Source organism: Primulina huaijiensis, chromosome 12 (assembly GCF_012295235.1).
Source record: "Primulina huaijiensis isolate GDHJ02 chromosome 12, ASM1229523v2, whole genome shotgun sequence".
Lineage (NCBI taxonomy): Eukaryota > Viridiplantae > Streptophyta > Magnoliopsida > Lamiales > Gesneriaceae > Primulina > Primulina huaijiensis.
In genome coordinates, this window is record NC_133317.1 from 7,179,988 (window position 1) to 7,191,587 (window position 11,600).

The following is an 11,600-nucleotide window of genomic DNA, read 5'->3' on the forward strand; positions in this document are numbered from 1 at the left end:
ACCTAATTTTACCTAATTTTCAACATTCAAATATTCAACATTCAATATTCAATATTAAAATATTAATTTTCAACATTTTTAATAAAATATTGTTATCACGACGAAAAGTTTTATAATTTATATCTAGTTTTATATTTATATATCCGAGTAAGGTAAACAAAGGGACCATGTACTTGAATCTTGATTGATATTCTGTAGGCCTAATATTTGACTTAATTGAGACAAGCAATGACACCATTTCTCAGTTCAACGTTAACGCCTTGAAAATTTATCCGATCATTGGAATTATATTGCAATAAACGTGTTCACAGTCTTTTTAGAAGGTATCTTAAGATTACATTAATATGGTTTTACTACTTTTTTTTTCCTTTGCGATTTCGCATGGAGTTTTTGTGTCATCGTAAATTACTTTACTAAAGAGACAAAGCATCCTAGTAAGATCGGAAATTCGATGTTAGCAGGTAGATAGTACCCCAAATGTTTCATCTAAAGATCTAAGTCAGGTCTATGTGGTAAAAACATGGGCTATGGATACTTGCTACTACGTGTATGTGACTGGAATGATTGGTACAATGAATGATTGAGATTTAACAATTATTGTTAAGTATGCAGTCAGCATTCTTGAATAATAACAAGTTGTATGGTGGAGTACTATTATTGGAATAATGCGTTTTTGTTTCATTTGTATTCCAATTATTCTCAGATTTGAACATCAGAAAGTGTAATAAAATATTTTGTAACAGCATGTTTTGTACATGCATGCATCGTTCGATAACACTCAAAGTATTTAATCCTTAATTGCTTAGAGTTTGGTCACTAAATTAGTAGCTAATACAACTTTTAGTAGGCTTGGCAATGGGTTGGTCCGGGGGATTAGGATCTAGAAAATCTCAACCCGTAACCGTAACCCGTGTACGGTCCGTTATGGACTCGGCGGTCCAGGTCCGAGCTCGGTTGACCGCCTAGTTTGGTATGGGTGTGGGTAGACCCTATTTTTTTTTAAAAAAAATTAAAAATTAATTATTTGTTAATTAATAAAACATTTAAAAATAAAAAATGTGAAAAAAATGATTTGCACTTATAAAACTCTTTAGAATATTCATTTATTTCAATTTTAAAAAAAGTCTTTAGACTCCAAAAGTCTTCATTTAATCAAATATATATCACAATTAAGGCTCTTAAAATATGATATTATCATCATAAATCTCGAGCTCTATCCTCATAATTTTCGTTACTCTTTGCGGTCAGGACATGCCCACGCCTTACTTCAAGACTCTCCTATTTTTTTTCGTTATTTCAAGGCTCAATTACTCACATTTTTTTAAAATAATAATAATAATAATAATAATGTCGACCTGCCCAACCCATCGGGTCGAACCCTATGAGTCAAAAATTTTTTAATGCTAAAACCGTAACCGACCCGATGAGTCAAAATTTTTTTAAATCTAAAACCATAACCGGCCCGCCTAAGACCGATCACGGTCAAGGTTTCGAGCCAATCTCGTTGACCCAGTTAACTGGCCTGTTGACCAAGGTTCGAGTCCAACCCTATCCGTGATCATGTGTAACTTTCAGTTGTATTTACATTAATCATTTGGTGAGGACGATGCCGGGATCAGCGCAAGGCATTTACATGGGGATCTGGGTAATTGTCAAGTAGCAAATATGATCCCAAACCAATTCAATGGTATATACTAACTTTTGCGCTTCATGTATCTTTTAGAATTTCATTTCCCCGATACCATGTGAAATCATAAAATCCTACTTTTTGGGCATTGCGTCAACAAGAAAACGACAATATTTCTTATGAAGCAATTATTGTCTTGGTAAATTATAGTTATATTTGATATAATGACAAACGTTTGATTCCACGATGATCGATAATTAACCATGTTGTAATATCTTTTTGTATACGATTTATTTCCTACGGAAAAAAGATATAAATCTCTTTTGCTCGCGTTATCTAGAAGCACCGAATCGGTTTCCCTTAGTGAAGGGAACTTGGCCGATATTTCCTAGCTTTATCGATAAACGTCACCCTTACATGAAACTCTTTTATTTTGTTATTATATTTTACTTTCTTTTCAAAACTGATTTTGGCACGAGAATGACCTTTTTGTTTGTATAATTATGTTATTATTATTCTTGACCAATAAATCAACTAAAGCGTCAACGCATATATAATACCATTGTCTATGCACATATGTGCAGTTTCCTCGTACCTATACACTTTGAGTGGGTCTCATGTGAGACCGTCCCACGGATCTTAATCTGTAAGACGGGTCAATCCTACCTATATTCACAATAAAAAGTAATACTTTTAACATAAAAAATAATATTTTTTCATGGATGACCCAAATAAGAGATCCGTCTCACAAATATGACCCGTGAGACCGTCTCACACAAGTTTTTGCCATACACTTTTATTTACATATTAGAAGAAAAAGATTGTGTACTCGTACCAACGGTTTTTATTGTATAATTTCGGATTTATCTAAAACACCAACAATATGATTTAAAATGCGTGGAAAGATAAAGAAAGGTAAAATGGACGAGATATTTCAAATGTGATATAACTTCAAAATTGATCTAAATTATATTGGGTCAAGAATATAAACAACAAATCTCTTGTTCTTGTATGGACCAAAATATATGCATGTAGAATCAAACGACGATAACTTTACCAAAAATTATAATGAATGTCAATAACGTAATTAAAATATTTTAAACTATAAAACAGTCCAAACGTCACGTATCAACAACAATCTACAATGAATCTAGAATTTGGAATTAAAATCAAATCTTATTGGGGACATTTAATTAGGTCGCATATATATTGTACGTACTATTTTCAACGTTCAAACTATACCATGTCAATCACATTAAATAATATAATTTTATGAACAAATGGACCACACAGCAATATAATAAATTAATGGAGCTGGATGATGCATGTATCTTTTCTATTATGAAATTTATAATTTTACACGAATTAAATATGTAATCTAAAAAATATTTATTTTTAAAATAAAATAATTTCTCTACACAATATACTTTAAATTTGTACATGAATAACCACTTAGCATTTTAATCTAGGCTTCTTATTATTATTGTTGTTACTACTGTTCTTGTACAATTAAAATAATTATCTAAATACCATAATCTTTGTTATTTTCAAATTAATAATTTTTTAATAATTTTTTTATTATTAAAAGTGATATAACTATCAAAAGATTTAAAAATATAGATAAGTGGACTGAATTTAAAATTATAGATAAAAATAAGATTGAAAGATTTAAAAGTAAAAACTATTTTAGGAAAATAAAAAAAAATCATAGTAAAGTTACGACAAAAACTTATGTGAGATGGTCTTACGGGTCGTATTTTGTGAGACAGATCTCTTATTTGGGTTATCCATGAAAAAGTATTACTTTTTATTGTGAATATCGGTAGATTTGACCCGTCTCACAGATAAAGATTCGTGAGACTGTCTCACAAGAGACCTACTCTAAAGTTATATAATAAAGATAAGGCTTCATCAAATCAATTAGCATACACAAAAATTCCTATTAGATCGTTACATGTCGATTTTGTGAGAAGAATATCTCACTTGACTCGACCCACGAAAATTTATTATTTTTATATAAAAAATATTATTTTTTACTATGAATAAGATGACTTACTATTTAGCATAGACATCTCAACTTTAATCCCACAACACAATAAATATATATATATAATAAATATATAGTATAGATAATATCATATTTTAGGAAACGATATGATTTTATAGTTTTTTCCCCCTTAAAAACCAGTAAATTTCCATCTATAAAAAAGTGGATTTTTTAAAAGAGAAATCAAACAATGAAGACTCGGCCCTCGTTAGTTTCTACGATCTTCTGTGAGTCTTGTGCAGAAATTTTCGCAGCAGACCTCGAAATTTCCCAGTTCCCCAAAACTCCCGACGAAATCACAATTTCCATTTCACCAAGCAATCTTCTGTATTTCGCAAATAAAAATTAAGCACACAAAACGAGGTAAAATAGAGAAAATCCGGGAAAAATCGGAATCCGACACGTATGCTAACAATCACCTCCTATAAAAGAGCTAATGCTGAAAAAGCAACCAACCTTTTCCTTTCTTGTTGAACCCCACTTATATAATTGAATCAGAGTATCAGCACAGGGGATTAGTGTACTTGAAGATTGATGTCGTAAATTCAGGTATGTCTGTTTCTCTCCTATGTTTTTCGGGTCCTTGATTCTCTCTTTTTTAAACGGGACACTGATTTTGATCTCTTATTACGGGTACGCTGCATTGGTTCGGTTTGTTTTGGTACCTAGATCCGAAAGCGTATCAAGAACTCTTTTTTTTTTTTGTGCTGTAAATTGTTACTTTTCTTTTCTTATTTTTGTTTATAACTTTTTTTTTTTGTGATTTGTTAATCTGGGCATGAGTTTGATTTTCGTTTAGTGCATTCTTGTAATTTTTGCGCATTGGTGTAATGTTGATCATCTTTTGATTCTCAGTGCAATACTAATGTCATTTTATTGATTATAATTTTTATGAAATATCAATAATATTTGAAAGATATGTTCTTGATGCTCAATTCTTTTCGTTTATTTTGATGGATTGATTTTTTATTATCAAAATTTAAGTCTTTTAGTTGCTTTTTGGAGTTGGCCAGTCTGTGGTTATGTGCGATGGTATGAACCATATGAGGGGATGCCAGTGGTTAGATGAACTATGCTTCTGACACTCAGGATTTAGGTACTGTGTCTTGGTATGTTCTGCTACATCAAAACTCTTTTTTATAAAAAAAAATAAAAATAAAAAAAAATATGGAGAGCTATAGTTTGGGCAGAAACTGTGGTGCTCGTCGCACGTGTAGGTCAAGCTCTGTTCTGCTGAAGTAATATAGCATAAGGTAGCTCATATTGCATGGTGTAAATGCTACTGTAGCTCTTTGTTCCCTAAATTATCTGCTTTCAGTTTAGTTTGCATTTGGGTTTTTAAATTTGTAAATTGCCAATTTAATCAAGTTACTACTTCCCCTGATAGAGATTCTTTATATTTATGAAAAGCTCTAATATTTATTTTCTGGTGATTTTACTTCTCAGCTTTATCTTTCTGATGAATCAGTGTTTTTTCCTCAAGTTCCAAAATGCATGACCTTGTCTACTATCTCTTAAGTAGCTTCATAGAATTTTCATTTGGTTGGCATTCTTATACTCATTCAATTTCAGAACAGTCTAGTACAATATCAATGGCCCAAGATACTTCTAATGCTGAATCAACTCAGCGTAGACCCGGTCTCTTAAAAGATCAAGTTAGATTGTTCAAAAGGAAGGACTCAGATCGCTATGAGATTGCTCCAATTCCTGATAACTTGTCATTTGAGAAGGGGTTTTTTGTAGTCGTTCGGGCATGCCAGTTGTTGGCACAGAAGAATGATGGACTTGTATTAATAGGATTAGCTGGTCCCTCTGGTGCTGGGAAGACCGTATTTACTGAGAAGATTGTTAGTTTTATGCCAAGCATCGCTGTCATTTCAATGGACAACTACAACGATGCTAGTCGAATTATCGATGGAAACTTTGATGGTAAAATGTGCCACTAATATTTCTTTTCTTCACAGAGTTCTCGCTGCATCACTGATTATTTTCAGGCTGAGATTAATGTTGTAGGCTGATATTTTGTGATAGCAACTTCTTTCTTTATGAAAATGAGATTTCCGTTATGCTTTTCCTTTGAATTATTATTTTTGCTTCTTTTTCAACTGAATATTTGAGACTTCTCTGGCTCTTTATAATTGCAGCTTACTTTACTAATTTATGCTTCCATGCTTTTGGAAAGTTCTCCTACCTTCACTTCTGGGATGGTATTTATAAGATTTTGATATTATGTCACAGACCCACGATTGACTGACTATGAGACTTTGCTGAAGAACCTTCACGATCTGAAGACAGGGAAGCAGGCTGAAATCCCAATATATGATTTCAAATCCAGTTCACGCACAGGATACAGGTCTGTGTCTAGTCACTTTTGACTCATCAAAGCCCTTGTAATTTTTTCTCAGAGGTTATTTTAGTTAATAAGTGAGCAGAGTTATTTCTTGATACAGAGTTCTCTTCTTGTTTTCTTTTCTTTTATTTTTGGTGGTGATGGTGGTGAAGTTTCCTCCTTTTTTCTCATCTTTATTTTAGCAATTTAAGTTGAGGTTTTTTTACCTTACAAATCTCAATATTCAAGTCATAAAAGTTGATTGGTTTGTTTGATGTTGCAAACTTCTTTTATTATCTCATCACTCTTCTTTACTGCCAGTGGAGTTTAACATCTGTTCTCATGAAGTCACATGCTACTGCAGGACTCTTGAAGTCCCAAGTTCTCGTATTGTGATTATAGAAGGCATCTATGCTTTAAGTGAAAAATTGCGTCCTCTGCTGGATCTCCGGGTATCTGTGACAGGTGGTGTTCACTTTGATCTCGTAAAACGGGTTATACGGGACATACAACGTGCTGGGCAGGAACCAGAAGAAATAATTCACCAAATATCTGAAACCGTGGGTATTCCTCGTACCTAATTTAAGTAAAGCATGAAATACCTCGTACCCCTTCCACAAGTTCTCAGCCACACTTCTCCTTGCAGGTATATCCTATGTATAAGGCGTTTATTGAACCTGATCTCCGCACAGCTCATATAAAAATTACCAACAAATTTAACCCGTTTACTGGATTTCAAAGTCCTACCTATATATTGAAGGTAAATTTTGATCTATTCATTTCACCTAAATCTATTGTACTTGTGATGTTTTAGTCATGAAGATTGTTCTGTGATAGCTTGTACAGACTCTTGTTATAATTGTGTTGAATGCATGCTATTCAGTCCCAGAAGAATGTGTCTCCAGAACAAATTAAGTCTGCCATGTCTGAAGAGCATTCAGAAAGTACAGAACAAACATATGATATTTATCTTCTGCCGCCTGGTGAAGATCCAGAGACTTGCCAATCTTACCTGAGGATGCGTAATAAAGATGGAAAATACAATCTTATGTTTGAGGTCTGCTCTTATTATTCAATTAATGACGTAGTCGGAGACTTGAGTGTCTATCTAATTTTTTCTAGCTGCGTATATGAACCAAGAATGCTTTTATCTAGTCGTAACCTCATACAACTGACATGGATCAACTCATAAGCCTGCTTGAGTGACTACATTTAATCTATCTTTTTTTAAAAAACTTCTTCCTTCCAAATGCAAAAGTCTGATATTCATTACCTTCTTGAAGTATATGGCTGACATGTGAAAACGTACTTAACCATGCGAATACTTATTTAATTTTGGGTACGAAGTCAAAATACTTTCCTTAATGGATGTATATAAATTAGTTCTACGAGGTTATCGAAAAAGACATTTAGAAAACAGAAAGAATAAATGATTCTTTTGGATTGGAGGTTTTTTTAACCTCTTCATTTGCATTTCCACCTTTCTCCACTATTTTTTGTCTCTATTTGTTCTTTGACTCAACCGATCTCCGGAAAGTTGTATTTACTTGCGAAATGTGTATGCTTTATTAATTAAAATGTTTTCCCTGGCCTTATTCCCATTGGACTGTTAGAATTTGTAAACCACCACAAAATCAAAAACAATCGCAATGTTTGGTTCTGTTTACGGGGTTTGTCGAGTCATGCTAGAAATGGTAAATTGGCTTAGTATAATGAAAATAAACATAGTGAATGTTTTTAAAATTTTCTTACTTGGGCATGCTTATAAACTGTAGGAATGGGTCACTGATCCTCCCTTTGTCATATCTCCAAGAATAACATTTGAAGTTAGTGTTCGTCTTCTTGGTGGATTGATGGCCTTGGGCTACACAATAGCCTCCATACTCAAAAGAAGCTGCCATGTCTTTTTGGATGAAAAGGTCTGCGTGAAAATTGATTGGCTGGAACAGTTAAAGCGTCATTACATTCAGGTAGTACACTTTTGCCACCACTTTCCATCTCCCGTTCCACTCCAAGTCTCTAATATTGAATTATACTTTTTCTGACTAAAGCTTCCCATCTACTATCAACTTCATGATTTTTTTTTAAATGTGTGCGAGTTAATTTTCTTTATGTCATTACTCATCCTATCACATCTTCCTCTTGATAATTAACGTGTATATAGCTCGAATTTCCTACTTTTTCATGAGATAGTTCTCTATGAAAACCAATGATGTGCTGGACTCTCATATATTTTCGTTTCATTTGGTTGTTTAAGATGTTGAACCTGCTTTATTTGAGACAGGTACAAGGTAGAGACCGTCTCGTCGTAAAATGTGTAGCTGAACAGCTGGGATTGGAAGGTTCATATGTTCCACATACTTATATTGAACAAATACAGCTTGAGAAAATGATAGATGATGTCATGGTATGAGAAATGACCGGGCCTCTCTTTATGCTTCTTATTCTTCTTTTTTCCTAAGGCGTTTCTAATCTGTGATTGACAGGCATTGCCCGATGATTTGAGAACCAAACTTAGCATAGATGAGGATCTTGTCTCAAGTCCTAAGGAAGCACTTTCCAGAGTCTCAGCCGAAAGGGCTGCGACAAGAATCAAGAATCTCAAAAGGTGTATTTGTTATACTATTCTTTTTATGTCTCCAGATGTTTTTACTTCTTGATAATGTATAATGGTTTGTGAATTTTAATCAAGTGCTGTGCTAGTAAGCTGTATTTAATAATGCATAATTATATTGATATCAATTGGTTTTTTGCCATAATAGAGTTCCTTGCATATAAACGAACTTCATTTCTTGCAAGTTCAAACGTAAAAGTTTTAACTGTCTCGATTCAATGGGTATCTGATCATTAATATTGTTTAAGAGTTTTTATGATTAGCAGTTACCATTTTAATCAAGTAATAGGGCATCGTATCCTTGAACTTTTTTGTTACTTGATTTAACAGTGGTATGTCACACTCATACACGGGACGCACAGATAAGAACATGTCGAAGATGAACATAAGATTCGATGATAGAATCATAGATTCACCAGCAACGTCGGCAAGTCAGGTAAAATAATTCAAATTTAGATGTACTAATGTATGTAAAGCTTCTGATACATGAGATTATCCATCTCGCTGAAGTTATTTATCGTATTCAACCTGTATACTGCAGGGAGCAATAACGCAGCTTTCAGAACAAATTTCTACTCTAAATGATCGTATGGACGATTTCACATCTCGCATTGAAGAGTTAAATTCCAAGTTAAATAGCAAAAGAGGTTCTCCCAGTTCACAAAACATAGCGTTACAGGCAGAATACTGCAATGGGTCGGCCCCAACTTCCTATTTCATATCTGGTTTAGGCAATGGTTCTTTAACCGGACCAGTAATGACGAATTCCTTATCTTCCTCCCAACTGGCAAAAGAGTCTTCTTTAATGGAAGAGGTATTACTTCATTGTCTTTCTGTGTAAATTTCTTTTGGTTACATTAGTTATCTAGATTTTGGTCGGACTTTTGTGGCAGATATCGAACATAACACGTGGACAACGTCAAGTCATGCATCAGCTCGACAATCTCAGCAACCTTGTACGAGAAAATGTGAGCTCCACAAGATCACATCGCGATACAAAGCATCGCAGAGTTGAGATTCCGGATATCGAACCCGTCAAGATCTCCATGGTCTTAGCATCATTGGCTGTTGGCGGGCTGGGAATTTTTTTGTTCAAGGGATTTTTAACTGGAAAGTGATCCCATCCGATCCGATATACCATTATTCGACATGTAGATTTTATTTATCATCGCACTGAATACCTCCGAATGTTTTGCAATGCCACACTTCTTATCGGGAACGTAGATTTTGACTAATATTCCTATACTTGGAAGTTTTGGAAGTGATTTGAGTTTTGTTAGAGGAAGAGGAGGGCGTCTCAGCAAATTTTGTGGTGGTTTTTTTTTGCGGATCTTTTGTATTCTCTTTATTGACTTGCACAGTGATTTTTTTGACTATGAAAGTAGAATTTTTGACTTCTAACCACCACGACACGTATGTCATTAGATGCACTCGGACAATGTCCTAAATGTAGGATCTCATGTTCCGATGAGAACAATGAGGTTTGATGAACAATTGAGACTTCAAATATTGATAATAATCAAATAAAGAATTGCAAAATATAGGGAGATAGCTAGATTATAACTTGAAAACGTAGTTTAAAGAGTTAAACCAATGTGAACCTAGCATCAAATCTTGGATAATCGAATTAGTTTAATTGATCTCTAGGTTTAAAATCTGAAATAACAAAATGTAATTAAATTATTTGAATTAATAAGTATAAGTGTTTGAATAATTATTGATATAATGTAATGAATATATTTAAATTTTAATTATTATAATAACAAATTATGACATAAATATTATTTATTTTATTTGAGATTTTTGTCATAAAATTGATTTCTTTCCTATTATTGTATTTAATTAAGAGTAGGTCTTTAATGAGACTGTCTCACAGATCTTTATTCGTGAGACGGATCGATCATATCCATGTTTACAATAAAAATTAATATATTTGACATAAAAAGTATTGTAATATTTTTTCTTATGGGTTACTCATATAAAATATCTATTTCACAAAATTGACCCGTAAAACCGTCTCACAGGAGTTTTTGTGTTTAATTAATATGTTAATTGAATAGAATGATTCATATCATAAAAAGATTTATTTATCAAAATTTTAAAGAATGAATAAATATTTTTCAAAAAATAAAATATCTTCTCATATTAAAAGTTACTTTTTAAGAATATCTAATTAATTTAGGTAACTGCCGTGTTAGCATCTAATTAAATATTTGATTTGGGTTGGACTATCAAGAGATGTTATATAATTAATTTAAATATTATAATTTATCTCAAGGGCAAAAGATAAAATATTACTAGTCGCTTCTGCGGAAGAAAACGATGGTCTCTGCGGATTTCGATCGCCTTCCATCAGAGTTAATCGTCTATATTTTCGAAAAAATCAGTGATGCCAAATGTCTATGCATTTGTTCTTCAGTGTCCAAGCTTTTTGCCGCACTTGTTCTTCACACCCGCTTTATTTCCGTGCAAATTCGTATTGATCACTGGGGTAGTTGTTGTTGGTCACCGGGAATTCACAAGTTTCTGAAAAAGTTATCTTGCGTTGAATATGTAAGCATCCAATTCTCCTGCGATTTGAAACTACCAAGATCTTTGCCTTTCCTTGTGTATAAATCGGATTCATCGAGCTTCATCTTAGTTTCTGCCAAGAGCCTTGTTGATGATACTACAAGCATTGATCCCATGCTTGAAAACAAGTCTGAGTTCGAAATTGAGTATCGTCATGCCTTACTTGATTCAATTATCAGGCACATGTTCCATTTCAAGCGTAGGTTTGCTTTTAAGAAAGAGCTTCTTGCTTTATTTCCAAATTTGAAGAATATTTGGGCAGTTGAATCCACGGAGCTGGGGACTATTTTCTGGGAAGAAGACATTGCCAGAAGAACAAAGGAAAAGCTGTCGAAGGATTTCTGTGTAAAGCTATGGACAGCACCCTTGGTCAAATTGTCATGTTCTAGATGTGCGATCAAGGATGCCATTC

The 11,600-nt window shown here is 33.4% G+C and overlaps 1 protein-coding gene across 10 annotated transcripts; it reads left to right on the plus strand.

Annotated features, from left to right (window-relative positions):
- Nucleotides 1–3,859: 3,859 nt before the first annotated feature.
- LOC140989967 (inorganic pyrophosphatase TTM2-like) lies at nucleotides 3,860–9,970 on the plus strand. Of its 10 annotated transcripts, none has more exons than XM_073459545.1 (13): nucleotides 3,860–4,223; nucleotides 4,659–4,783; nucleotides 5,252–5,603; nucleotides 5,913–6,027; nucleotides 6,368–6,563; nucleotides 6,650–6,763; nucleotides 6,887–7,060; nucleotides 7,779–7,973; nucleotides 8,288–8,410; nucleotides 8,490–8,611; nucleotides 8,948–9,053; nucleotides 9,159–9,431; nucleotides 9,511–9,970. In XM_073459545.1, exons 3-13 carry the CDS (start codon nucleotides 5,267–5,269, stop codon nucleotides 9,733–9,735), a joined length of 1,980 nt encoding a protein of 659 aa, XP_073315646.1. In that variant the 5' UTR covers nucleotides 3,860–4,223; nucleotides 4,659–4,783; nucleotides 5,252–5,266; the 3' UTR covers nucleotides 9,736–9,970. The 10 variants fall into 10 exon arrangements, with proteins under 10 accessions (XP_073315646.1, XP_073315642.1, XP_073315640.1 ...); XM_073459541.1 differs by having other exon boundaries at nucleotides 5,247–5,603; nucleotides 9,511–9,969; XM_073459539.1 differs by having other exon boundaries at nucleotides 4,659–4,770; nucleotides 5,247–5,603; nucleotides 9,511–9,969.
- Nucleotides 9,971–11,600: the final 1,630 nt, after the last annotated feature.

What these genes read in the sequence shown, in the direction of transcription:
- LOC140989967 (XM_073459539.1), top strand. Translation starts at nt 4,740, where the DNA reads ATGAACTATGCTTCTGACACTCAGGATTTAG. An exon ending in TTCTGACACTCAGGATTTAG is followed by an intron (nt 4,771 to 5,246) that starts GTACTGTGTCTT and finishes ATTCAATTTCAG; the next exon opens with AACAGTCTAGTACAATATCA. An exon ending in AGAATCAAGAATCTCAAAAG is followed by an intron (nt 8,612 to 8,947) that starts GTGTATTTGTTA and finishes TTGATTTAACAG; the next exon opens with TGGTATGTCACACTCATACA.